Source organism: Thalassophryne amazonica, chromosome 3, assembly GCF_902500255.1.
Source record: "Thalassophryne amazonica chromosome 3, fThaAma1.1, whole genome shotgun sequence".
NCBI classification, from domain to species: domain Eukaryota; kingdom Metazoa; phylum Chordata; class Actinopteri; order Batrachoidiformes; family Batrachoididae; genus Thalassophryne; species Thalassophryne amazonica.
This window is the reverse complement of record NC_047105.1, coordinates 46,359,658-46,387,558: the sequence shown is the minus strand read 5'-3', so window position 1 is coordinate 46,387,558 and position 27,901 is coordinate 46,359,658. Positions and strand designations below refer to the sequence as shown.

The window sequence follows — 27,901 nt, the reverse complement described above, 5'->3', positions numbered from 1 at the left end:
AACAGATATGTTCTAGGAGGTCACAATCTGTTGCCACAACATTTTAAAACTCTAATTAAAAAAATTATCTTTTTTTTTCCCCAGCTGGACAGACCTGATTGTGGGCGCTCCCAATTTTTTTGACCGTAAAGCAGAGATCGGTGGAGCCGTGTATGTGTACCTGAACCCTTTTGGTCACTGGGACGATCAGGCCAGGCCCATCCGTCTCAACGGGACCTACGATTCTATGTTTGGAATGACTGTCAGCAGTGTAGGAGATCTGGACCAGGATGGATATGGAGGTGAGAGTGATGATTAAAAACCAGTTCCGGACTGTTAAACAAATCAAAGACTAGTGATCTGGGACTAGTGAATGTTAAAGTCTTGATGTTAAGGTTTGACACACCACAAAATGTATTCCAGTTGACAGAAATATATTTTATCCATTCATGAGTATGAGTTTAAGTCTGCAGTAAAATCTGGACCAAGGTGATTTAAAGTTAAGGAGCCAACATAATGCAAAAACATACGTAGTTCAGAAGAACTGCAGACCAAAGCACACATTTCAGTTATGCCTTTAACCGTGAAGACAAGTGCATGTTTTCTGACAGTCTTTGTGAAATAAACCTGCTCCACTGTGAAAGCAAGAGGAAAACCTGTGTTCGCAAAAGATACAATTATTTGTCACATTTGATTTGTTCATGTGCACAAGATGTGTCTGTGCTATGCTAACTGGGCAAGTGTGCACAGAGAACTGAAATAGAAAGTAACACCCAGTGTAAGAGACTATTAATGGGTATTTATGCATATAATAACAAAAACACAATTTTATTGAGCACATAATAGATTTTGTTTGCTCAGAGGAAAGGTGCACCACACACTACATCAGCTTTTCCAATGACTTGGTTGCATGTGCTTCAAAAATTATTTTGCATGTTTAATTCATGCACAGACATGAATCAAACAGTGGAAATTAATTATTTAATTATACGTGATGCCATGTGTAATTAAATAATTAATTTCCACTGTTTGATGCATGCAATAAGCTTTCTGGTGCAATACATTTTGGTTTCCCTATTTTGTCATCTCTAATACGTACATTTTCCCCCAAAATTCTACACACAATACCACGTAATACTCACTCATCACTCATCTTCAACCACTTATCCAGGATCGTGTCGTGGGGGCAACAGCTCCAGCAGTGGACCCCACACTTCCCTTTCCTGGGCCAAATTGACCACCTCTGACTGGGGGATCCCGAGGTGTTCCCAGACCAGTGTGGAGATATAATCTCTCCAGCTAGTCCTGGGTCTTCCCCGGGGTCTCCTCCCAGATGGATGTGCCTGGGACACCTCCCTTGGGAGGCACCCAGGAGGCATCCTTACTAGTTGCCCGAACCACCTCAGCTGGCTCCTTTCAACGCGAAGGAGCAGCATCTCCACTCCGAGCTCCCCACGGATGACCGAACCTCTCACCCTATCTGTAAGGGAGACACCAGCCACCCTCTTAAGGAAGCCCATTTCAGCCGCTTATCCCATAATAACAATTTGAAAAAAGTTTATATGAGATTTTAGCAAATTTCTAAAAAACAAACAAACAAAACAATTAAGAAATCATCATCAAGAATACATAAGTATTCACAGCCTTTGCCATGAAGCTCAAAATTGAGCTCAGGCATATATATATACTCAACAAAAATATAAACGCAACACTTTTGGTTTTGCTCCAATTTTGTATGAGATGAACTCAAAGATCTAAAACTTTTTCCACATCCACAATATCACCATTTCCCTCAAATATTGTTCACAAACCAGTCTAAATCTGTGATAGTGAGCACTTCTCCTTTGCTGAGATAATCCATCCCACCTCACAGGTGTGCCATATCAAGATGCTGATTAGACACCATGATTAGTGCACAGGTGTGCCTTAGACTGCCCACAATAAAAGGCCACTCTGAAAGGTGCAGTTTTGTTTTATTGGGGGGGGGATACCAGTCAGTATCTGGTGTGACCACCATTTGCCTCATGCAGTGCAACACATCTCCTTCGCATCATCCGTGAAGAGAACACCTCTCCAACGTGCCAAACGCCAGCGAATGTGAGCATTTGCCCACTCAAGTTGGTTGCGACGACGAACTGGAGTCAGGTCGAGACCCCGATGAGGACGGTGAGCATCCAGATGAGCTTCCCTGAGACGGTTTCTGACAGTTTGTGCAGAAATTCTTTGGTTATGCAAACCGATTGTTTCAGCAGCTGTCCGAGTGGCTGGTCTCAGACGATCTTGGAGGTGAACATGCTGGATGTGGAGGTCCTGGGCTGGTGTGGTTACACGTGGTCTGCAGTTGTGAGGCTGGTTGGATGTACTGCCAAATTCTCTGAAACGACTTTGGAGACGGCTTATGGTAGAGAAATGAACATTCAATACACGAGCAACAGCTCTGGTTGACATTCCTGCTGTCAGCATGCCAACTGCACGCTCCCTCAAATCTTGCGACATCTGTGGCATTGTGCTGTGTGATAAAACTGCACCTTTCAGAGTGGCCTTTTATTGTGGGCAGTCTAAGGCACACCTGTGCAGTAATCATGGTGTCTAATCAGCATCTTGGTATGGCACACCTGTGAGGTGGGATGGATTATCTCAGCAAAGGAGAAGTGCTCACTATCACAGATTTAGACTGGTTTGTGAACAATATTTGAGAGAAATGGTGATATTGTATATGTGGAAAAAGTTTTAGATCTTTGAGTCCATCTCATACAAAATGGGAGCAAAACCAAAAGTGTTGCATTTATATTTTTGTTGAGTGTATATATATATATATATATATATATATATATATATATATATATATATATATATATAATTATTTTTTTTTACAGATGAGTCTCTGTTTTAAAATACTAGAAACACTAAATGAAACAACTGTTTCATAAAAGGATAAAACAGTACCTTTCAAAACCACTGTTTTGTCCTTTAATGAAACTGGTTTCAAAACTAATAGAAGAAAGAACACTAAGAAAATTATTCCCAGTTTTAAAATGGTTTATATGATAAATAGCTTCAGGAAACAATTCTCTGCTTAAAAATGATCAAATCATTAAATTCTTTAAACAGCTACATGACATTCATATATACATCTTCAAATACTTATCCGGGATCAGGTCTTTCGGGACATCAGATTCACTGATTTTCAAATACTGGTAACACTAACAATGGCGACATCTACTGGACAAAGTGAATTCCTTGTTTGAGAAAAGGATTCACTTTTTTTTAAAACACTAAAACAAACAACCACCAAACAAAAACAAAGCCCTCAATTAAACATTTGCTTCAGAAAATGGTATCGGGTATGAAAATGTCATAATTTGAAGCTGTCGATTCTGTATCTGCTCAGACGTTGCGGTGGGAGCGCCTTTTGATGGAGATGGAAAAGTTTTCATCTACAGAGGTTCAGACGCTGGAATTGAAACCAAACCTGCTCAGGTGAGTTCAACAACAAACAAACGTGATCAAACAAATAAAAAAGTAATATAATGAATGAGTTATGCGCAATGAAATAATGATAATTGATATACTGAAACCCATCAGGTGCTGGATGGTCGGGACCTTGATGTCAAACGTTTTGGATACTCCATCTCAGGAGGTTTGGATGTTGATAATAACCATTACCCGGACATGGCAGTTGGCTCCCTTAATGACTCAGTGGTTCTTTTCCGGTGAGAGAAAATGTTACTTTAAATGAATTCCTAAAATGATTGGAATGATGACAGAAGCTGTGAGTTACATCTGTGTGTTATTCTGTGTTTTCCCAAGATCTCGTCCTGTCATCCATGTGATCAGAGACGTGACTATTGACCCTCCCAACATTGATCTGGAGCAGTCCAGCTGTAAGGGCAGAGATGGAGTTTGGTAAGAACTGTTGACATAATTCCCGATTCAAATTCAGCACCGTACAAATGTACCTTATCCGCACATTGGAAGCCCCCCCTTCCCCCCCGCAACCATCCACCCCGACTGTTAATGTGAATTAATTTTTTTAATTAAAGCTGGTTAAATGTGCACCCTAAAATAGATTAATTTCGTGACCTCAACAGATCATAAAAAGCATAAAATCATGAGTTTTCACAACATTTTTCTCGTCGCTTCCGCGTCTTATTTGAGAGTTTGCAGTAGGAGTGTTGTGCACAAGGCGGAACAGGTCTGGCACAGTGTGGCAACTAAACGGGGGAGTTATTTTGTGATATTTTTGTATTTGTGATGAAATCAGACATTTTATTGAAATATATGCAGAATTTCCTGCAGAAGGCCCAGGGCATTCTGATGCACGAGTACGGGACTTACATAAATGTTGGGATTTCAAACAAACAGGTGCAGATCAGGTTAAAATTGTATTTGAGTAGACATGAAACTACTGATGTGTGACAATTGATGTTAGCGTCTTTTCATAATTTAGGACATTGTTGTGGTTTCTCAACGCCTCTGTTTTTTGTTTGTTTGTTTTTTTAGTGTGGAGGTCAATGCGTGTTTCATGTTTGCGGCCTACCCTGACCACTACTCACCACATATCAGTAAGTCTATTTAAAAAAACACACAACTATTTTCCTGCTTTAAAGCAGACCTGCATTGAAAATAAATGTGGTCAGATCTCAGAAAGAAATAGCTGATATGTATTTATAAGACCCTTATGAATGCAGTAAAGTAAATCTGTAAGACCAAATTTGTAATTCAGCGGAGAAATCTTCGTTTAAAAATGACAAATTTGCAGCTAAAATTTGGCCCTCAGCGAAAACTGTTTGTACATCCGGGACATCGCCGTGATGCAAGGGAGAAGACAGAGCGCTAGCACCTTCAGTCCGATCCCGCGCATTGAGTGAATTCAATACTAGCTATTTCTCAATTGAAATTGATTTTATCTGTTAGTAATGTTACTGTTATACACATCCTGGTTTCAACATCCAAAAGTAAACTGCAATGAATGCAAGATACAGCTCTGCATGCTCAGATCAGCGGTGACATCGACAGCGGGCGACATTCTTCCCCGACCCTTACTGCTCCAGCCCCCTCGCTAGAGCAACATGCGAGCGGGTCGTCGCAGTAACCCCGACCCCAGCCCTGCACCCTGAGAAAATATTGGCTTGCATGGAGTGCCTCCGTCCGTTTACTCATACTGCACCTGCATTGATCATGCAGATCCTACTTACATTGCAAAAAGTCCTGAAAATATCATTTTTATGCAATCCACAAACATTCAGTCTTAGAGCAAGATAATATAAAACTCACCAATAATTGTTTTTTACAGGGAAATATGATCAAATATAGATCTAGTCTAAAGGCAAAACAATCATAAACAACCTCGAAACGGCGGTAGGCTAAAGACAATAGATTTTCAATGCGACACCACTCAATCAAATGGGCGTATGAAAAAGTCCCCCAAAAAAATTTTCAGGCAAAAATAAAAGAAATGTATACTCACCAAACGTACCACAAGACAATATGAAGTTTTAAAAAAAGTCGATCCTTCCGTATAAGACAATAAAAAGGTGCTTTTGTAAGAGATGTAAACTGATGTAAATCCACAAATTACAGTTGGCGCGTGCAATGCATGCTGGGACAGGGTCTTCTCTCTTACGTCTCGGCAACGTCCCGGATGTGATGACAGTTTTGCGGAGGGCCAAATTTTAGCTGGAAATTTGTCAGTTTTTAAATGAAGATTTCTCCGTTGAATGACAGATCTGGGCTTGCAGATTTACTTTACTACATTCAGAAGGATCTTATGTGTAAATATAAGTCATTTTTTGGTCCAAAGATCTGACTGCATTTATTTCAGTGCAGGTCTACTTTAAACTATATGCAGTCTACTGCCCCTAGTGAAGTGTTTAGGTACTGTCCATCTCCATCTGTGTTAATCATCCATTTGACCCCCTTTCAGCTTTAGTGGTGCACATTGAAGCTGACACTGAGCGCAGAAAATTGGGCCTCGGGCATCGGGTTGAGTTCTTGGCCCGAAGTTCCCTTGAGCCAGAGTATACTCAGACAGAGGAAGTGAGGCTGCATCGCCAGCGCCACCCAGCGTGCACCACTGCTGTCTTCCAGCTCCATGTCAGTAATTTAATTTTGCTCTGTTCTTCACATATGACGATTACAGATCTGAACAATTACAAAGAGGTGTTATCATGATCTGTGTTTCCATCCCTTTTTTGTCCCAACACACAGTCAGTGGAGTAGATGTGACTATGTGTGGGAGTCAGTCAGTCAGTCAGTCAGTCAGTCATGCAACATTTCACTCATAAGCAAGATCATTCCACTCATACTATGCCAGTTATCACCAAACTTGGTATGTGTGTTTGATGTATTGACCCCAAGAAGCCTATTGGCCTTGGGGTCAAAAGGTCAAAGGTCACTGGAGCATACTTTACCACAAAAACCTCTTTCCTAGTTGTCTGATTTGTCACCAAACTTGGTATGCACGTCAGGCGTTGTGTCAAAGGTACATATGAACTGTACTTTTTAGGGTCTTTGGCAGAAATCACCATTTGTTAAAGGTAAGCTTATTGATGTTCGCACAGGGCGCTGTGGGTTAGTGCAAACTCTGTGCTGCTTGTTTACTGTGGAAGGCAAAAATGGATTGAATATTTGCGTTTGAGTAACAGCAAATTGTGATGTACACACAGCTGTCTGAGGCCTCCAAGTAGAAACTGAAAACTGGCGTTTGTGCCTCTTTAACACTGAGGAATTTTCTTTTTTAAAGGCCTTCTTACTTTTTTGCACAGGACACTTTTTCAGGAATAAAATGAAGTCAAGTATGACATCTTGTGATCTGATTAATGCCCACTGAAATCAGAACATAACCCAGAATATGCTTGCTTACTTCTTGATGATGTCACTTCTGGGAGGGGCTTAAATTGTAAAGCAGTTCATAGTAATTTGACAGTAGGATTTGATTGACAGGGTTTCCCAAAATATGTATGAAGTGATGGTGCCCACACAGGGACATGCAGCTTTTTTTTAATGATGATGACAAAGAACTGATCTTGGAATATGCAGTAAACTTTTTGATTTTGTGCAAAAATTAGTTTGTTGTCCATTTTGTCCATGAAAACAGAGACAGCAAAGGCCCCCCACGCCCCACCAGTTACATTTACATGTTTAGCAATATCACAAAAATGAATCCATGCGGCTGGCTTTGTATGATGCTATTAATAATGATTTTGAAAAATGTATTTACTTGAAATCACTTACCCAGCAAAGTATTTTTGGGTTTTCAGTTACTATTGCTGAAGTGAGCATGTTTGAATTTGAAGCCTCCACATTTTTAAAGGTTTTCTCTCAGTTGGTGCAAAATACATGATTCCTTTAATAGAAATAAGCCTTTAATTGTGTCACTGATAAAGTTTAACCTGTTTTGTCATTTTCCACTACAGGAAAACATTCGTGACAAACTGCGGCCCATTTCATTGGTGATAACTCACACGATCAAACCTGTTCCGCCGCGCAGAGCATCAGGTGCAAACAGGCTGGAGAAACTGCCGCCTATACTGAATGTTTCTCCCTCAAATACGCTCCACTCAGAGGTCAGTAACAAAAAGTATTCAGGAGTGTTTATAGTCAATTACTGTAGAGTGTAACGACCAGCTTTTTGCCCTTCACTCACATGTGTGACCGTATGTAATTTATTAAGCGTTAGCTTGATAACAGACTGGTGTATTGGAACATATCTTCCATTTGTTTGTTCTTCTTACAAGTAAATCTGAACCAGATGCTGCCTCTGGAACAGAGTTTATTTGCTAGAAGAGTCAAGTTTATTTTGTCTGAAATGGTGCATGCGTCCTGCATGGTTCTGTGCATCTTGTACTAAAACCATCTGCAAGAAGCAGATGTGGTTAGATGTCAAAGTTCCAAACACAAATTCTCTCTTTCCATCTGTGTGTGTTTGTCTATGGCCAAGTGATTAGTTGGTTTCAATCACACCTTAATCTTGGTTTCAAACCCCGACCCTGTCACATTTCTCCATGTAATGTGGAGTTGCGTCTGGAAGAGAATCCGGCGTAAAACTTGTCCAATTGTGGCGACCCTGAGTGAAAACAAGGGAGCAGCAGCATCAGAGTATTGTGCCCAGGGTGCAAGTCCATTTGAGGTGTGTTTGAGTGTACTATGCTATTTAAAGGTATAGTGCTACTGGTTTTTTTTAAGATTTAAACCATAAAAATATTTTTCTTTGGCACCACTATAATTTTATCCCTTAGCATTTAGATAAGGGATTCATAATATGATATTGCCAATATGATCAAAATTCATGCTGTCAATTTAGAATTACAACCCCTGAGGGGGAGAAATTTAGATGTTATGACCAACATTTGGTAGATTTGAAAGGGATTCACAAGAAATCTTATGGATGTTAACGTAAAATGGGTCACAGGTAATCTCAAAACATCACATATGCGCTTCCTCCTGTAGTTAGTCTGCATGATGCCGATGAGGGAAAAGACCATATTCACTGTGGAATTTTCCCTCAGATAAATTCAGGTTCAGGTTCAGGTTACTTTATTCGTACCCGTAGGTAGATTTGACTTGCAGCAAACAGAAAAGGGTGTCCATGTTAGTCAAACACAACAATAACAATGAAAACACTAAAAACACTAACAAAGAACATGTGCAAAACAAATGTAACGCAGACACCACCAGGGACTCACAAACTTACTAAACCACTAAAAAAGAAGCCTCAGGAAAAACCACTAAAAGATGGTCAGCATAAAACTGATGTGCAAAGGGCAAATAAATAAATAAATATATAAATATGTGCAAAACCTAATAAGATTTGTTCAATTGCACAATTGCTGCTGGGACAAAACTACTCCTGTAGCGTTTTGTCCTACACCTTGGGACTTTAAACCTATGGCCAGAAGGTAGGAGCTGAAATTCATTAGCCAGAGGGTGGGAGTCAAATATGTCCTCTTCATCAAAATGAGGTGTAATTTTACAACATGTTACAAAAATAAACCTCCATTATAATGCTTGGATATTAGTAGAAACTAAATTTTCTCAGTTTTATGAAATTTAATAGGCCCTATAGCTTTAAGCAGTGCAAACAACTGGTGGATAGCCGGGTGCAGCATATTGTAGTCCCTCACATATGACACCAACCAATCAAATGGCACCTGTTCTTTCCTTTAAACTGGATGCACATTGCTGTGGTATAGAGGAAGCACACACAGATGAAAGAATTTCTGTAGCATGAATGGATTAACAACCAACGTGTTACGTAGAAAACATAGCAGACAGTGGCCACCAGAGCTCCCTGAGGTGACACACGGAAGCAGAAAGGTGAGGGAATTTTTTGCCCTGAGTGTTTAATTATGTTTCATTTAATGGCAGCAGATAACCTTTGTTGAAGTAACTAATTAGAAGTGGTCAGTCTTGTGTCATTAAATATTTTTTCAGGACATAGTACTTTTATGATTGTATATAGTTTAAAAAAAATCTGAACTCTTGTACTTAAGTACAAATTAAAGTAAGTAATATAAAATAGACCAGTTCCTCATCTCATTTACTCACCTACATCTGGTGTTTTAATAATGGTGGAGGTGTACAAATGTTTGAGATCTAGTGATGGTGAAAGCTGCAGAATGTGATTTGTGTAATTTTCTTGCTAATTAAATCAGTGGCTCCTTGTGCACGATGGATGGGAGTATTCATTGTTATTTCTCCATTCATTTTCATTGTGCTTCATTTAAATGGTCACTCGTATGTCTTCTTGTTTGCTTTTATGTCTGTCAGACATTTTACATGTGAAAAATGAAGGTGTGTAAATGAAAACATCAAGTCAAAATGTCCCCAACCACTTTGTGATTTCCTATAAAATCATATAGATTTTAGTTTTTATAATCACTCTCGTGCAGGTCCAAAGATAATTTTTAATTCCCCGGGAGTGCACAGCTGTTAGAGGCGCACATCTGGCGTATGACAACATGTGCTTTAAGACTGATGCACAATTTGAATTCTGCTTATATTGCCCTGAAGGTTAATTTCCTCCGAGAAGGATGTGGCAATGACAAAATCTGCCAGAGCAACCTGAAGCTGAGCTACCAGTTTGGAACACGACCCTTGACCTCTGACCTCTTCACACCTCTGCCAAAGTTAGTATCTGGTCTCTTGAATAGCAGTAATAAATCTCAGGTACCAATGCACACACAACCAGCAACCAACACTTGAACTGAGAATGATGTTTGCAGAAAAACACCCATTTTTACTGCTTTAGTTTAAACATTCTCTTGACTATGGATTTTAATTTCTTCTTGAGCTTCATGAAAGCTCTCACACTGTTTTTCTGTGTGTATACAAACCAAATACTGCAACACAAAAGGGCAGAAGTTTGTTTCCAGTGATTGCCAGTTGAATTTTGGATTTGTATGTTCTTTATCTCCATCCTTGCTGCTTTCTTTGGTTTTCCATAGAGATGAGGATGATGTGCAGGTGTTCTCGCTGTCCGACCAGCGGCTGGTGGTGTTGGAGATCACTGTCACCAACATGCCCTCTGACCCTCTGCGCCCTGACGAGGATGGCGATGATGCCCATGCTGCTCAGTTGCTCATTTCGCTTCCAAACACTTTGTCGTACGCCGGCTCCAGGATCTCACCACAGGATAGAGTCAGTGTTTTCTAATTACACATTATTTAGAAGTATTTACAAGTTACACTTTGCGTTACTTTCTGAGAAAGTTTTCTCAGGGTGACGCTGATATCAAACTGTTTTCTGATCATATTTCTGATCATATTTTCTTGATTTACTGACTACTACTACTACTACAGATGAGATGCCAAGCAAACCAGAATGGTTCCCAGGTGGAATGTGATCTTGGAAACCCTGTCAAAAGAAATATTACGGTAAGGAAAAGGAATCACCAAAAACAGGCTTTGATGATTTAACAATCGGACAGAAGAAGAGGTCATGGGACTGTCCCTGCCTGTCTGCGGGCATGGTAACTCAAAAAAGCCAAAAAAAATTGTGGAGATAGTCCTTAAGTCACGTAAGAATTGTGCAAGGTTTGGTGGTGATTTGTGTATCACTTCCTTAAAGGAATCATTTTGTGCACATATTTTAATCTCCCTTTAACAATAAATATGGTAGAGTTTCATGTTGAAAACTCTCAAAGTCTCACAATTCTGCCACTGAAGTCCATATCTGGGCTTCTGTGTAAAACTGCGGCACTTCATTATCTTCATTTCACATGTGGCCAGGTATTTCTTATGCTAAAGGAGATTTGTAACAAAGTACTGCAGCACCTTTCTTAAGCATTTAAAGAATTCACACAGCTCTTGCTGTTGGTTACCACTCAGGCTATGGTTAAACTGACATTTCAAATTGGATTTATTGCATGTCTGTGCCAAATCGATCTTAGTGACTGACTGTCCACATGTGTAGCATGTGACCAGATCCGATCCGCGTATCCAAGTGGCCTTCCTCATTTTCTGTCGTAACCACATTGGTTGTTCTTGTAATAATAATGACAATCACATCGTAATCTCTCGCATCCCCTTTGCCCCACTTTTGTATACTGAAGCGGTACCAGACCCACTCACACCATGCATCTGAAGCATGACTGACCCACAAGCCATCTGTATATTATAAAGCCTGAAATACACTGCAAGAGTCAAGTTGGACATACACAACACATGCACACATCAGCTGAAAGCAGCTGTTGCAGTGTTGCTCAATGTTTCTTCATCATTTGTCTTTGATAATGACTTTTATTCCACACTCTGTGTCTTCTGTGACTGTTTTTTTTTGGATGTGATTTTACAGGTTAGTGTGGACTTTTGTGTGTGTTTTGTCCCCACTAACCTATTTAGCTAACCAACAGCTGTCACCCAACAGCACATCCCTGTGAGCACACCTCATGTCAAACGTTGTGTTATCTTTTTTTTTTTTGGAGGGAGCGGTCAGTGGTTTTATTGGATTGGGGGAAAGTTACTCAGAGTGAGGGGCGATAATGAGTACAGTAGTCTGCAGTAGTTGTGTCTGCCCAAATTTACGTGACATCAAATGTCACAGAGTTAAGAAAAGACACCCAAAATCCACTCTGAGTATTCAGACCAAAACAGATTTGCAAAAATGTGACTTCAATCACTACCACCTATACATAATGCTTCAAACATGGCTTCTGGGCGATAGTTTTTAAACAAGACCAGCTTAATTAAAATAAGTGTCGTTAGAGATCTGAAAATGAAAAAATACCTCTGTGGGGTATTTTAGGCTACAAATTTTAAGAGCTGCTTTTGAGAGACCTGTTGCTCAAGTTAGTTTGCCGAAAAGGTCTTCAATATGCATTTGGCTACAAATCCTTTTTTTTTTTTTTAAATAGATTTTCCTTTTATTGTATTCTTCACCATTATAATGCCATGTTAAAGCATCTGAAATCTCACGGACACTGATCAATTTATGCTCCTATCTTAACCTATGGTCATGCACTTTGGGTAAATACTGAAAGAATAAGGTCACGGTTACAAGCAGCAGAAATGCAATTTCTGGTATATGGGCTTACACTCTTGGACAGAGTGAGAAGCTTCATTATCTGGGAGGGACTCTGAGTAGAGCCGCTGCTTCTTCACATCGAAAGGAGCCAGTTGAGGTGGTTCGGGCACCTGGTGAGGATTCCCCCTGGTAGTCTCTCTCGGGAGGTCTTCCAGGCACGTCCAACCAGGGGAGGCCCCGGGGAAGACCTAGGACACACTGGAGAGATTATATTTCCCAGCTGGCTTGGGAATGCCGTTGGATCCTCTGGGAAGAGTTACAGGACTTGGCAGAGGATAGGAAAGTGTGGGATGAGCTGCTTGCTCTGCTACTACTGTGACCCAGACCTGGATAAGCAGTTGAAAATGAATGAATGAATGACATACACTACTATATATAGTAACATATTATATTATAGTATAGTATATAATGTTTTATATTCTATTTTTGGACCTTAAGATGTCATTTCTTAAATTTGCTAATGGCTATAGTAAATTAATATTTTTATGTTTCCTTTTCCTTAAATTGTGAAATAAGCATAAATATCTGAGAGAAAATGTGTCATTATTGAATTCAGTGTGTGTGAAATGTGCATTTGTGGTTTTGATCTCTCAGTTGAAGTTCTCCATCAACCTGAGCACATCCAACATCACCATAGAAACCACTGAGCTGACAGCAGATCTCTTACTGTCAACGTAAGCACTGTTTTATCTGACGCTGATACGTTATCATTAGTCATTACATTTCACCCACTTGAATTTTTATTATGTGTGTTTGAGAAGACATTTGTTTAGCTGATATTGACTCTTTGCTCACTACGTGGACTGTTTGTCCTCAGTATCAGCGAGCAGCCAGATCTGAACCCAGTCACAGCTTTTGCAAAAGTAGTGATAGAGCTCCCTCTGTCTGTCAGTGGGTGAGTAACAAGATTTTCTATGAGCAATCAAGAAAATGGATTTATTAATATTAGTTATTCTGGTCATGTACTAAGTGAAAACAAAGAATTCTGCTCAGTAATGTGGTTGTGTCTTATTGCAGACGTGCACATCCTCACCAGCTGTTCTTCAGCGGCTCTGTCAGAGGAGAGAGTGCTATGACCAGTCTGGAGGACATCGGCAGCCCTGTGGATTTTGAATTTGTGGTGAGACATGACATTTCTGCATAGGCTGATTCCCCCCCCCACATATAACTCAAAATATATAAAATTATATATAAAATTCAAAATATATGTATGAAACTTTTTCACATTGTCATTATGGGGTATTGTGTGTACAATTGTGAGGAAAAAAAATAATTTAATCTAATTTGGAATAAGGCTGTAATATAAAACAAAATACAGAAAAAGTGCAGCGCTGTGAATACTTTCTGGATGCACTGTATATAAAAAGGTCATCTGTCAGTCATCACTATTTTCTGTATGTGGTTTGTGTCAGGTGGCTAATCCAGGTAAAGCTCTTCAGACACTTGGATCTGCTTTCCTCAACATCATGTGGCCGCATGAGCTGGCCAATGGGAAGTGGCTCCTGTATCCTGTGGACCTGAAGTTTGAGGGTCACTCGAACACACACTGCACCCACACAGGGGCTCTGAATCCTCTGGAGCTGCACCGTGCCTCTCCACAAGAAAACCTACTACAACCAGACGGTGACAGGGTAGGTAGTGCCATATAATCCAGGGCTGAGTTCGCCAAGCTCAACTGTCTAAATTCTCACTTGTATGTCCAGTAAGAGCTGGAGAAATTCTTACAGCTGAATCATGGTCACATAAGTTCCATTGGGGCTTTCCATTTCTGTTCTGTATCATCATGAATACCTCCATTCACTACTTCAAATTTTAATTGGCAATTTTTTTTCAGTTGAACAATTTAAGGGTTTTTAAAAAGAATAGTGCAAAGCAAATACAAATTTTGAGTAGCCAAAAAAGAATGAACAACATAAGGCATTAACTTGTGCCACCATGCTGTTTCTTTAATTAAAGGTGCTACAAATGGTGTTGTGTGTGCGCACGAATGGGTGAATGTGAGTTATCATTGTAAAGTGCTTTGATTTTCTGCTTCTAATGGAAAAGCACTACAGAAATGCAGCCAATTTAGTATTAATTAAAAAAAAACTGTCTTAATGATGTTCTGTGCAGAGAAGGAAGCAACGTGCCAAGGAAAATAGGCAGGTATCAGATTGAGACTTGGTATCGGCTTGATGTTAAATTACTGTGATCAGGCTCAGGGGCAAAAAACCCCCCCAAAAAACTATTAGAGTATTAATGATAAAATGGACTGCATTTATATAGCGCTTTTCCATCTGCATCTGATGCTCAAAGCGCTTTACAACACCACTAATACAATAACATGCTTTTGGAGGGTGGTATGCATTTTCAGAGGCCCTCCGTCCATGCCCAGTCACCCAAAATGACCGATATTCGCCTGAGTTAGATGAGGAAGACGTCATCACTTTATGCACAGTGGGTATTGGGATACCCGCCCGTTACTGCGAGCCGGTATGGACAAGTAGCATAAATGTAAATCTATGCTACCGGCCCAGCAACGCCTCAGTAAGTGATAATAATGCCTCACATTCAGGCTGGGATTTGAACCGAGGATCCTCTGGTCTCAAGCCCAACACTTTAACCACTAGACCATCACCTCCCCTAAATTAATGCACAAATTATGAAGCTGCAAAGTATTGATTAGCAGGTACTAATCAATACTATGATGTCTGAAGCACAGCAACTCACTGACAGGTCTGATGTAACCAGAAAGGTGGACAGAAATGCAGGATTCGGGAGTCAGTTTAACAGGGTTAGGCGTGTGTTGGTACACAAAAAGGTAGTCCAAAATAAGCAACAGTAGCTGAAGCATGAGGCAGAGACAAAATCCAGAAAAACAGACAGACAGGTCGATACATGGTTACGCAAAAAACAGGCCTAACTAACTCTGGGGACAAACACTTGAAAGTGGCACAAGGCTCAACAATCTCACAAGTGAGAGAGGGAGAAGGTGTGACTAAGAAAGGGGACGTAATCAGGAAAAAAATACACCGCAGGCCTGTGAGGAAAGATCCAGAACAAGGCGTGGCCAGCAGGAAGGGAGAGCAGGAGGGACACGCCCAAAACCAAACACACAACACAAGACAAGAGAGGTGCCCCCGCCCAAACCCCAGTGAAATAAACCAACAGCATATCCAAGACAAAACACCACACAATAAATCCCACAGACCCAATCATGACACACACAAGGATAGAAACAACTGAATTTCTCTTTTTTATTTATTCGTTTTTGTATTTTTGATTTTGTTAAAAGGAGCAGAGAATACAAGTTTCATCTTCTTTCTATTCCTTTTTGTTCAGGGAAAATGTTCATCGGAAATGACATGAATGAATGAATGATTGAACAAATAAACAAGATTTTTTATAATTATTATAGTCAGTGACTCTGGAATGTTTTTGTATCCACCCTGATTTGCCAAAATATGACTGCTATAAAAGTGATGATTTAAAAACATTGTGTTAAAGAAATGTTCATGTGAACATCTGACTTCTTGAAGGAAAACTGGCAGTAAAAGTGATGATGTGAATTAACAATAGTTAATAATTATTTATGGAGGTACAGTGTATAAAATTCCTGAACAGCTAATTTGATTTTTATTTAATGTTTTCATTTTTTAGTTAAACCTCATGAATCAAACTCTACTGTGATGGTTTACACAGATAATACTTATGGGCCTGTCTGTACAGTCATTTGATGTGTGTGTGTGTGTATATATATATATATATATATATATATATATATATATATATATATATATATATATATAGAGAGAGAGAGAGAGAGAGAGAGAGAGAGAGAGAGAGAGAGAGAGAGAGAGAGAGAGAGAGAGAGAGTTCCATTTTATTTTAAAAATGTAAAATACATCGTGCCAAAGCATTTGAACCATCTCTTAAAATATAATTGCTGTTGCATTAAATGTATCATTTTCCAGCAGGTTAGGAGAACACGCCGCTCCCATCCAGAGGAAGAAGGTCAAGAAATGACAAAAGACAGCGTGGGAAGAACAACTCCAGCAGTGTCAGCTTCTGAGAGGCGCAAGTCACTCAAATTGGTAAGGACGCAGAGGACAAGAGGACCTAGAGATGCAGAAGGAACATAAAAAATAAATCACACCCCTTATGGAGTCTCTCCACATGAGTGATCACTCACATAAAGAAAAGAACATTGTATTATATTTGTTTTATGTTTTTTTCAGCTGCTTTTGTCACCGTGTTAAGTGTGAACACAGTGTCTGAGGCGCAGCTCTCATTCTGTCTTGCAGGACTGTCTCTTGGGGTCTGCACGCTGTGTTCTGTTCCAGTGTCCCCTCCACAGCTTCTCTGGTCAGGCTGTCCTCAAGATCCACGGCAGGCTGTGGAACAGCAGCTTTTTAGAGGTCAAACATCCTTCCAGCTCTGCACGTTGCACTGATCTTAGGGCGGTTGATACTCATGTTTAGAAAAATCAAAAAATATTTAATGTTCTTCATGACCGATTATGAAGGCAGCTCTTTTTATTCTATATATTAAAAGCCAAGTGGCCTCTCTCCATGTGCATGCGTGTGTGCATACGTGCATATGGCTTCGGGTAGAGCTGACATTTTCCATTTGGTAAAAGTAAGTCCCTTCGGCTGCTTCCTTGTTTTCACTCGGGGGCACCACAGCAGATCCAAGGTGGGTTTGCATGTTGATTTGGCACAAATTTAAGTTGGTTCCACTCCTCCAGCCAATGCAAAGGAGTCGGTAACGGGTTATTTGGTCACGTGACTTTTAGTCAGGATTCTGACATTTTGCTGATTGGCTGAGACATGCCGCTCTCTGATTGGCTGCAGCCTTTGTTTTCAACGTTTCAAACCGCCAAATGTTTTCGGTTGCTGTGCTAATTCCAGACACACAAAGCAAATACCTGGTTTCCATTTTGGTTTGACAGGGGTGGGATAAACCCCCGACATTTGCAACATTTTGCAACTAGTTTATCTCACTTTTCAAGTCTTTTGGTTTGTTTTTCACATTTTCGGCAGTTACACCACAGCCAATCACAGAGCGTGGCGTGATAGCCAATAGCGGCCGACGTATCAGATGGACCAATCGCAGCCATGTTTTCACAAACACACAACCAGTGTCTTTGTATAAGACACTGCGGTACCAGTGCTAGCACAATTTTTACACCGGATGCCCTTCCTGACGCAACTCCGGCTTATATTTATATAAGCTTATATTTATATATTATATATATTTTCATTAGTTACTTCATCCAAACCATCAACATGTTTATTAGACCCCATTCCTACCAGGCTGCTCAAGGAAGCCCTACCATTATTTAATGCTTCGATCTTAAATATGATCAATCTATCTTTGTTAGTTGGCTATGTACCACAGGCTTTTAAGGTGGCAGTAATTAAACCATTACTTAAAAAGCCATCACTTGACCCAGCTATCTTAGCTAATTATAGGCCAATCTCCAACCTTCCTTTTCTCTCAAAAATTCTTGAAAGGGTAGTTGTAAAACAGCTAACTGATCATCTGCAGAGGAATGGTCTATTTGAAGAGTTTCAGTCAGGTTTTAGAATTCATCATAGTACAGAAACAGCATTAGTGAAGGTTACAAATGATCTTCTTATGGCCTCGGACAGTGGACTCATCTCTGTGCTTGTTCTGTTAGACCTCAGTGCTGCTTTTGATACTGTTGACCATAAAATTTTATTACAGAGATTAGAGCATGCCATAGGTATTAAAGGCACTGCGCTGCGGTGGTTTGAATCATATTTGTCTAATAGATTACAATTTGTTCATGTAAATGGGGAATCTTCACAGACTAAAGTTAATTATGGAGTTCCACAAGGTTCTGTGCTAGGACCAATTTTATTCACTTTATACATGCTTCCCTTAGGCAGTATTATTAGACGGTATTGCTTAAATTTTCATTGTTATGCAGATGATACCCAGCTTTATCTATCCATGAAGCCAGAGGACACACACCAATTAGCTAAACTGCAGGATTGTCTTACAGACATAAAGACATGGATGACCTCTAATTTCCTGCTTTTAAACTCAGATAAATCTGAAGTTATTGTACTTGGCCCCACAAATCTTAGAAACATGGTGTCTAACCAGATCCTTACTCTGGATGGCATTACCCTGACCTCTAGTAATACTGTGAGAAATCTTGGAGTCATTTTTGATCAGGATATGTCATTCAAAGCGCATATTAAACAAATATGTAGGACTGCTTTTTTGCATTTACGCAATATCTCTAAAATCAGAAAGGTCTTGTCTCAGAGTGATGCTGAAAAACTAATTCATGCATTTATTTCCTCTAGGCTGGACTATTGTAATTCATTATTATCAGGTTGTCCTAAAAGTTCCCTAAAAAGCCTTCAGTTAATTCAAAATGCTGCAGCTAGAGTACTGACGGGGACTAGAAGGAGAGAGCATATCTCACCCATATTGGCCTCTCTTCATTGGCTTCCTGTTAATTCTAGAATAAAATTTAAAATTCTTCTTCTTACTTATAAGGTTTTGAATAATCAGGTCCCATCTTATCTTAGGGACCTCGTAGTACCATATCACCCCAATAGAGCGCTTCGCTCTCAGACTGCAGGCTTACTTGTAGTTCCTAGGGTTTGTAAGAGTAGAATGGGAGGCAGAGCCTTCAGCTTTCAGGCTCCTCTCCTGTGGAACCAGCTCCCAATTCAGATCAGGGAGACAGACACCCTCTCTACTTTTAAGATTAGGCTTAAAACTTTCCTTTTTGCTGGAGCTTGTGGTTAGGGCTGGATCAGGTGATCCTGAGCCATCCCTTGGTTATGCTGCTGTAGACGTGGACTGCTGGGGGGTTTCCATGATGCACTGTTTCTTTCTCTTTTTGCTCTGTATGCACCACTCTGCATTTGGTCATTGGTGGTCGATCTCTGCTCCCCTCCACAGCATGTCTTTTTCCTGGTTCTCTCCCTCGGCCCCGACCAGTCCCAGCGGAGGACTGCCCCTCCCTGAGCCTGGTTCTGCTGGAGGTTTCTTCCTGTTGGAGGGGAGTTTTTCCTTCCCACTGTGGCCAGGTGCTTGCTCACAGGGGGTCGTTTTGACCGTTGGGGTTTTACATGGTTATTGTATGGCCTTGCCTTACAATGTGGAGCGCCTTGGGGCAACTGTTTGTTGTGATTTGGCGCTATATAAAAAAAATTGATTGAATGATTGATATGGAGAAACGCGGCAGGGGTGGGGTTTGAACCGGGAGCCTTTCAGACTGAAACCAAGTGCAGTAACAGCATGCCCAACACCCCTGAAATTTGCTGTTTGGTGTGCTCATGTATTTTGGATGAACGCCACAAAAACAGAAAGTTGATAAGACTAATATTGTTGGAGAAATTATGGCTATAGCAGTGAAAAATGGACTTTGATAGTTAAATTGTCACTCACATGCCATTTCAGCAGGGGGCAGTAAATCATCTAGATATTAAAAGCTAAGTGGCCTCTGTGTATGTATGTGCATGCGTGTGTATGACTTTAATCTCGGACAAACTGGGGAGAGCTGACATTTGCCGTTTGGTATGCTCATGTATTTTGGGTCAAGGATGAACGCCGCCAAAACGGAAGATTGATAGGACTAATGTTTTTGGAGAAACTATGGATATTAGCTAACAACAGTGAACAATGGATGTTGATAATTACATTCTGGACTCACACGCCATTACAAATCATTATAGTAATTTTGCATAATTTATTACCACCCTTGAAAAATGTCAGCTACCTGTTATATAAACACTATCTAATCTAGGGTACAGGTGGGCGGATCGATCCTAATATCAGTAATATTGATACCAATGCTGGTATTGATATTGAATGATCCTCATGTAAAAAGATTGATACTCAAGCCTGTCATCAGTTAATGTAACTGGTTAACTGTAGTGTCCTTCAATTTTCCCCCAAAACCTTGAAGTTTGTATCCTCAAAGCATGTCATGGTTACCTAAAGTACACATCCCACCCTACAGCATAATAACGTGATTTATATCTCTTGTGCAGGTTTATACGTCTTTATGTCGAAGAGCGTGTATGCTGCTTGTTTGCACGTACTGTACAGGATATCATGAAAACTACATGATTCAAAGAAGCTGTTTCTCTCTTCCAGCTGCACTTTTAAAAGCACTAATAAACTAATAATCGTGACTAACTAATATCTGCGAGACCTTTATGTGTATGAAGAGCATTTTCAATATTAAAAAAAAAAATAGTAAGTTGGCCATTTAAATCATGTTGGGACAAAAGTGTTCACAGTTTAGAAACAGTTGGACATTGGTTGACATTGTTTTTAAGATAAACTGATCATAAAACTGGAATTGCAACATGTAATTTATTCTGACTTAAGTATAATAAGTTGCATGTCTTCAAAATTTAAGGCAAGAATTTGCATTGACATTTCTGAGTAGAATGGACGTAAGAAATATAAGTTAGAATAACAAATTAATTGAACAAATCAAGGATATTAAACCATTTAACTAAATGCTTTGCTAAACTTGAGTTAGTCTGACTGTAGCGTTGGAATTGCTTAAAAAACATCCATGCAACTTTGTTACGATAATTTCATTATGTTCAGCAGTACACTCTTTTTAAAAAATCTTTATTTTTATAGAGTGTACCTACCAAGTGATTAATAGTGAATTTTATTGTTTTTTTTTTTTTTGTAATTGCACAATTTTTAAAAATTTTCATGTAAACTCTGGGACCCCAATTTGGGTAATATTAATGTCATGTGCTTTTTCAGGACTTCCCAGCAGTCGGTGCTCTGGAGTTGCTGGTCAGAGCCAATGTGACGGTGAAGTCAAGCATCAAGCATCTCGTCCTCAGAGATGCTGCTGCTCAGGTGCTCCATAGTTCCATCTTCTAAAATGAATCAGTTATTCAGTCACACATCTCTTATAAAGTCATATTACTCTACTCCTGAGCAGTGCTGCTGTACCATGCACGCTTATCATGCACTGTGCGTAGGGCACCAAGTCCCTGGGGGACACCAAAAAGTCAAGGGATAAAAGTGCCAAAAACGCGAGCGTGTCTCCGTCCTCTCCTGTGAATGAAACAGAGAAGCAGCGGAGGTTTTTTTGGAATCTGGACTCGACCTGTCAGTGTGATTTGGGGTAAACATGTTTTCCAGTGTGCCTGTTTAACTTTTATTCTTCACAAAGTGATCTTTGCGCCTCCTCTACATCAGACTCCCCCCCCACCCTGCACAAACCAAAGAGACGTTCGTGTTTTTACCCACATTAAGAGAAACTGCTTAAACTTTTGACGTTTGAAAAAATAAATAAAAAGACCGGATTGCATTTTTCCCCCTTCAAACATTTTGAAGGTGATGTCATTGCGCTGTGTTTTGGCCAATATTATGTCGGGAGGGCGCACAGAGAACTGCAGCAGCCAGGCGGTAACCAGCGGCTGAGGATTGCGGGAAGTCCGGAAATTCAGGTGCAAGGTGCAGCTGTCAGACACTGTTACTCCGTGTCACCCACAGGAGCCAGCGTGGGTGCGCAGTCATGACACATGGTGGTACGCTGCCTTGCATTGCGCTGCACCCCCAGAGCCCCCATCTCCAGCTCGCAGTTTCCTCCATTACCCAGTGCAATGAGCTCACCTTTAGCTGTGCTACCCTGACCCTGACCCTGCCCTGCGGGGACTAAATCTGACTCCTGCTCCTGTCTGTGCGAGGACAGACCCGCAACCCTGATCTTTTCCTCATAAGAATTCATTTTAGAGTCTTTACGCACAAGATTACACATCTGTCCACGCGGCCAGGTATCCCGCTGGGGGGTCAACAAGGTCGCCTGGAGTTGCTCATCTCTTAAGCGTGGGTGCGTTTTCACCTGTTCCTCTCGCTGTCGTGGATGCGCAGCACTTAAAAGACTTCTCCCCTTTGCTCCTCCACCAACACCGCGCCTGCTGGACTCTCCACCACGTTCTGAACAGATGTTGAGATTAATAAGTGCAAATATCTTCATAAGAAATTTGTACATTATTGCTTACATGTATGTTTACAAGGCTAAATACTTGAATACTTTGTTCTGTGTTTACAAAGTTCAGTGCAATGTTCAGTCTACTGTAATTGCACAAATCAGTTTTTTTAAATAATGGTCTTGGTAGTTTTTTTTTGGTGCCATTGTTAATGCAAAATTATTTATTTGCAGCTGTTTTCAAAACATTAATAAATTAGTATTAAAATAATACATCAATACTAATTTAATATTAAGTGTTGAGAAGTTATTTTGGAAATAAAGAGAACCGCACTGACAAATTCTGAATTATTGTTCATTTCGGGTGGCACCACAAAGCATTTGTGCTTAGGGCACCCAAATGGCCCTGCTCGTGAGGGTCTGACTGACTAGTTAGCTGTAACTATTTTAAATCACCCATTATGACTATAGTTGAATTTTAAGACATGTAATTGAATAATTAACTGCATAAGGACTTTATTTCTTATTTTCATTTAATTTGTGCCCACACTGCCTCTCTAGGTTCCACTGATGATCTATCCTGAACCTGGTCTTGTTAGTGAGTACTGGATCCCGTGGTGGATCATCCTCATAGCCATCCTGGCAGGAATCCTTCTGCTGACGTTGTTAGTTTTCATCCTGTGGAAGGTAAAACACACAGAACACAACATTAATGCATTATATGAGATGTTTAATGTTTCTTTTGGTTTCAGCTTTTTAATAATACGTGAAGATAGTATATGAGCCACAGCAATCTGACATTTGACCACAAAGACTTTGACCTTCACCCAAATGACTGACTTCTACTTGTCCTAATCACGGCAATGATCAATCATCAATGCCAAGTTTGGGAGAAATGACCAAAAGGACCTGGGAGGAGTAGACCAACAAACAGACATGCAGAAATGATTGACCTTTGGCAAATTTGACCTTGCTGGGTAATTCCTGAACCCATTTCCATGTGTGTGACAAGTGTGTTACAAATTGGAGCGAAAAAAGATGAATAATAAATATAATTTTGACCTTTGACAAAGACCCAATTGATTGAAGTTTGTTAATTTTGGTCTTACCCACAATTCCATAATCCTCTTCCATAATCTACTTCCATGATTGTTGGACATCTGAGTGAAAAAAAAATCCAGATTTTGACCTTCAACCTCAATAACCTTGACCTTTGCTGAAATTAACCCTTTCAAGGCGATTCTGGGATTAACCTTAATCCACATACCAAGTTTTGGAGAAACTGGACTGAGGATGTGGGAGGAGTAGGGGAACAAACAGACAGGCAGACAAACATTGCTCAGATTCTAATATGATGTCTCACAGGTCTGGATGAAGTATTAATGTCATCACAGTAAACAGTGCTTGTACTCGCCTTGGCCAAAGGTTCTTCGTAATGAAGAGCAGTTCATCAGCCTATTTTTTCATGAGGCTTCTAAAGCTGTAATTTACTTTATTTCTGTCACTCCACTGGCCATTTCGCTGGCATGATGTTATCATTGTGAACACAGCAGTCCGATTATTTCTGTTTATCCTGCTCTGTCCTATAATAATTTTATTCCTTCCAGCTCATTCACATCTGTTCCTTTCCTCCTTTTCCTTCTTGTTTTTGTCCTCTGTTTGTTACATCTTCCATCTTGGGACTCTCTACCTCTAAATCGCCTTCCTGTTCCATTTCTCCTCATTTTATCATCGTTATTGTTTGGCCACTCTCACCCTCCCACCATCTCTTGCTCCCCCAGTGTGGGTTCTTCAAACGCAGCGAGCGGCGTCGACACTATGAGGCAGAGTACTACCGTGCCCATTTAGGGGTCCAACCCTCGGAGGCGGAGAAGCAGGCATCAGAACTATAGGTCGCCTCCTTTAAGGCATGTTACACTCTGGCCTGCTCTCTCCTCCTCCTCTCTCTCCAAGCGGTAAAAGTCGTCACTCCCTCCCTCGCCCCACTGCGGTGGTGTTCAGTACTGTGTGAGCTATACCATATTCTGTTATATTCGTATTGATGACAATGACAAAGACAAGTGTGCTACAATCTCCTTGTAAGATTGCATTTGCATAAAAAACAATACAAATTAGTCGCGCTTGTTAATTTTCTTTGAATAATCTGTGCCTATTGAACACCATCCACTCCCCTGTTGTTCAGGGCATTGAGGTTTGCTGTGCTGTGTGTTGTGCTTCTGATCCTAACATTCTGATTTATTCACACTTGTTCATTCTGGCATCCATTTAGAAATTAGTTTGAAGTCATGATTTTGCTCCAGTGCTCTTTTCTTTCTTTACCCCTTTCCTATTTGACTGCCATCTCATCACCAACTTGGGTTTTTCTATGACAGAATGAACTCGTGTCGACTGATGTGTGCAATTTACTCTTCATATAACTGCAGTCAGCGTAGGATATTATTAGTGTGCACTTACCGATGTTGAATTACACATGTAGATGTGCTTATGTGGTTTTCCTGTTTGGTGTCTGTTCCTTTTTATTGAAAGTCACCCTGACTTTGGCTTCTGTAGTTTCCACAAGATGATAAAAAAAAAAATCCCATTTTCTTGTCATCTTTGTATGAGAGAACAGAAGAAATTAAGAGTTATAATTTGAGAATTTATAGACGATTCATCACAAGCAACTGTTCTTCTAATTTACTGTTTTTGTGATTTATATCAGTTATACCCTTCAGGCTGAGTGCTTCTGTTGTAAGACAAATAAAGTTCAGTTCAACAATAGCAGATGACTTTTAATGTTAACTTTCAGAGATAAGATCAACTTAACCCAAAATGGGTCATTGGCTAAGTTCCCCTTAATAATACAATATGTCGGAAGTGTATTAAGACTTTTGGGCAAAGAATGAAAGTGTAAAGTAGAGTGTTAAACCTCTTTTTAGAGCACAGAGTTGTAACTGTGTTAAGTCCGGATGTGGAGCAAGTAGTTCAGTGTGATAAGGAGTTGGGCTACCAATGTGTAGACTTGGGTTCCCTTCCTGGTCACACTATCTGTCTGTGTCTTTAGAAAAGACACTTCATCTGCAATGTCCCAGTTCACCCAGCTGTAAATGGGCACCGGCCTTGGCTGGGGATGTAACCTGTTATTGGGGAATCGTACACAATCATCTGCTTTACACTACAGAATACAGCAGTCTGTATTCTGTCGTCTGCGTTGAGGATGGCTCAGTGCAAAAATAACCAGTGTCAGCAGGTTGGCCTAATACCAAATTGAAACCAGGCAAGTCCTCTGATTCAAAGTGAGCTGACAAAGAGACTTTTGATGGTGACACAGGTCTAAAAAAACAAACAAAACCTGTGCAGGAACTGCCATGGCAACAGCCATCATCAGCTCTAATCATGACACAGGTTTAAAAAAAATAAAACCTGTGCAGGAAGTGCCATGGCAACAACTATCTTCAGCTCAGTTTTTAAGCCATGTGATTTAATTTCACTCCATAAGTTCCTTCATCTTCTCCTTTTCTTTACTCTGGGTGGCTACAGTAGATCAGAGATGGATCTACATGTTGATTTGGCACAAGTTGCACAACCCCATTTACATCAAGACAGTGTAAACGGTGCTCCGTCCTCTACTGCAGTAAAGGGAACATTTATCCCATATTTACACATGGAAACCAATGATGTCTATAGTGTTCAATGCTGGGTCACATCAGCATGTGACCCAGGACAGAAGGTACAAAACTTCAAGACTTCAAGAAGTTTATATTCAACTAGCGGACAAAGAACTTGGAGGTCAATAATGTGCTCATTTTTGACAGGGAGCTTAGATTATTTAATAGAACTATGTAATGCTTCTCTCACGATAAAAATGATGCAGTCATTCGTTATATGTAATGCACCTGGTTGCAGCGTTATTACAATATTGAGACAGGCAGTAATCACTGACGGAGTAACAGTTTATGCACTTGTGATACAAATGCAATATAATACCTTTACTGATGGTTTGTTTCTTATCTGCCTTTGTGACCAACGTGTGCTGACAGTGCTCTGCAGCTGGAGACAGCCTTGCAGTTGGCATGCAAAAATGGTTTATCAACATTTCCTGATCATTTCTAAAATTTTGCAATAATCCCGCAGGTTATTTACAATATTCTTATGTCATAAAACTGGAAGAACATTCGTTCAACCAGGATGAAGATGTACAGTAAGACATCTTTCCTCAGCAAGCAATGCTGTTCTTTTGTCCTGCCCATGCCAGACTAATGATACTTCCAGTATAATTAACTATCTAATTAACTATCACAGATGACAATAACCTTGTTTGGTGATTTTCCACTTTGAAGGGTGTAAGTGGGGCTACCGCATCAGAATGCTTTACCAGTGTTTCCCAATCCTGGTACTGGAGACCAAAGGTATTGCATGCTATTTATCCCTAATCTACTCCAACCAGATTTGCTCAGTCAGGTGTGTTTGGCCAGTCAACGACAATCAACAATGAAAGCCTTGTGATTTGACACATTACATGCAGGTATAGATGTTACAAACAGAAACTGTGCAGTACTTTAGGTCCAGCTGACCACAATTGGGAAACTGCTTTAGAATTAAGACGCTGGATGAGTGCTGAAACATCCTGAAGACTGTAGCAGATGTACAGTTGCATTTGACCATGTTTTCAGATGTTTCCAACTTGGATGACTGAGAATTTTCATTGAGAATATAGTATTAATTATGTGATCTTTCTTTCTTGGCAGTGTGGCTTCTTCCAGCGTTCTCAGTACAAAGACAAATTGCCGCAGTATCATGCGGTGAAGATTCCTCGCGAGGATCGGTCACAGTTTCAGACTGAGAAGTCAGCAGTTGTCCAGAAAAAGGAATGGGCCACACACTGGAGCGATGGGACCTCCTAACGTGAAGCACTGACTGTCTGAATTCAAATCACCACGTGTGGCACTCATTCTATCATTGCATTGGAACTAACTGGCTGAAAAGTGCACAAAGACTGATTTTTGCGCACCTTGTCAGAACCTGCATACTGTTGGACATGGACTGGCTCTATATTTTCCAAAACTGTTGCCTACTGATGGCTGGCCCTGGATAGTCTATTCATGCACAGCACCTGCATTGGTTTTTCATAGTACACGCTGTTGGGTGACAGACGCACCGGTGCCGGTCGAGCTGCTCAATATGATTTTCAGCCTGCAGAAGAGCACTGATGCTCTCATGGACCTTCACTGTGGTACAGAGAGATTGAACAAAGACATGCATGAATGCACAAACATATGGCAGACACAAACACTGAACTCTGTTCAGTTCAATTCAATTTATTTAAACAGCATTAAATCAGAACAGAAGTTGCCCCAAGGCATGTGGGGTCTGTTCTTACTCTACTGATGAAAAACCCACTGCCCATGACAAAGACTACTTTATGCCTTAACTACTGTAAGACTGGTGACTTGTATGGGCAACGGGGAGAAAAAAAAACAA

At 40.3% G+C, this 27,901-nt stretch overlaps 1 protein-coding gene across 1 annotated transcript in view; it reads left to right on the top strand.

Moving 5' to 3' along the window:
- The window catches only part of itga7 (integrin, alpha 7), a 109,537-nt gene extending 81,636 nt beyond the window's left edge, over positions 1–27,901 (top strand). The window contains 19 exon segments of the mRNA XM_034166166.1: positions 85–281; positions 3,371–3,459; positions 3,565–3,692; positions 3,790–3,885; positions 4,483–4,544; positions 5,906–6,075; positions 7,398–7,547; positions 9,994–10,109; positions 10,428–10,620; positions 10,782–10,856; positions 13,099–13,178; positions 13,322–13,399; positions 13,522–13,624; positions 13,917–14,135; positions 16,461–16,577; positions 16,788–16,901; positions 21,265–21,363; positions 23,003–23,128; positions 27,169–27,901. Of these exon segments, the coding sequence (XP_034022057.1) occupies positions 85–281; positions 3,371–3,459; positions 3,565–3,692; positions 3,790–3,885; positions 4,483–4,544; positions 5,906–6,075; positions 7,398–7,547; positions 9,994–10,109; positions 10,428–10,620; positions 10,782–10,856; positions 13,099–13,178; positions 13,322–13,399; positions 13,522–13,624; positions 13,917–14,135; positions 16,461–16,577; positions 16,788–16,901; positions 21,265–21,363; positions 23,003–23,128; positions 27,169–27,324 (2,368 nt within the window). The 3' untranslated portion in view covers positions 27,325–27,901.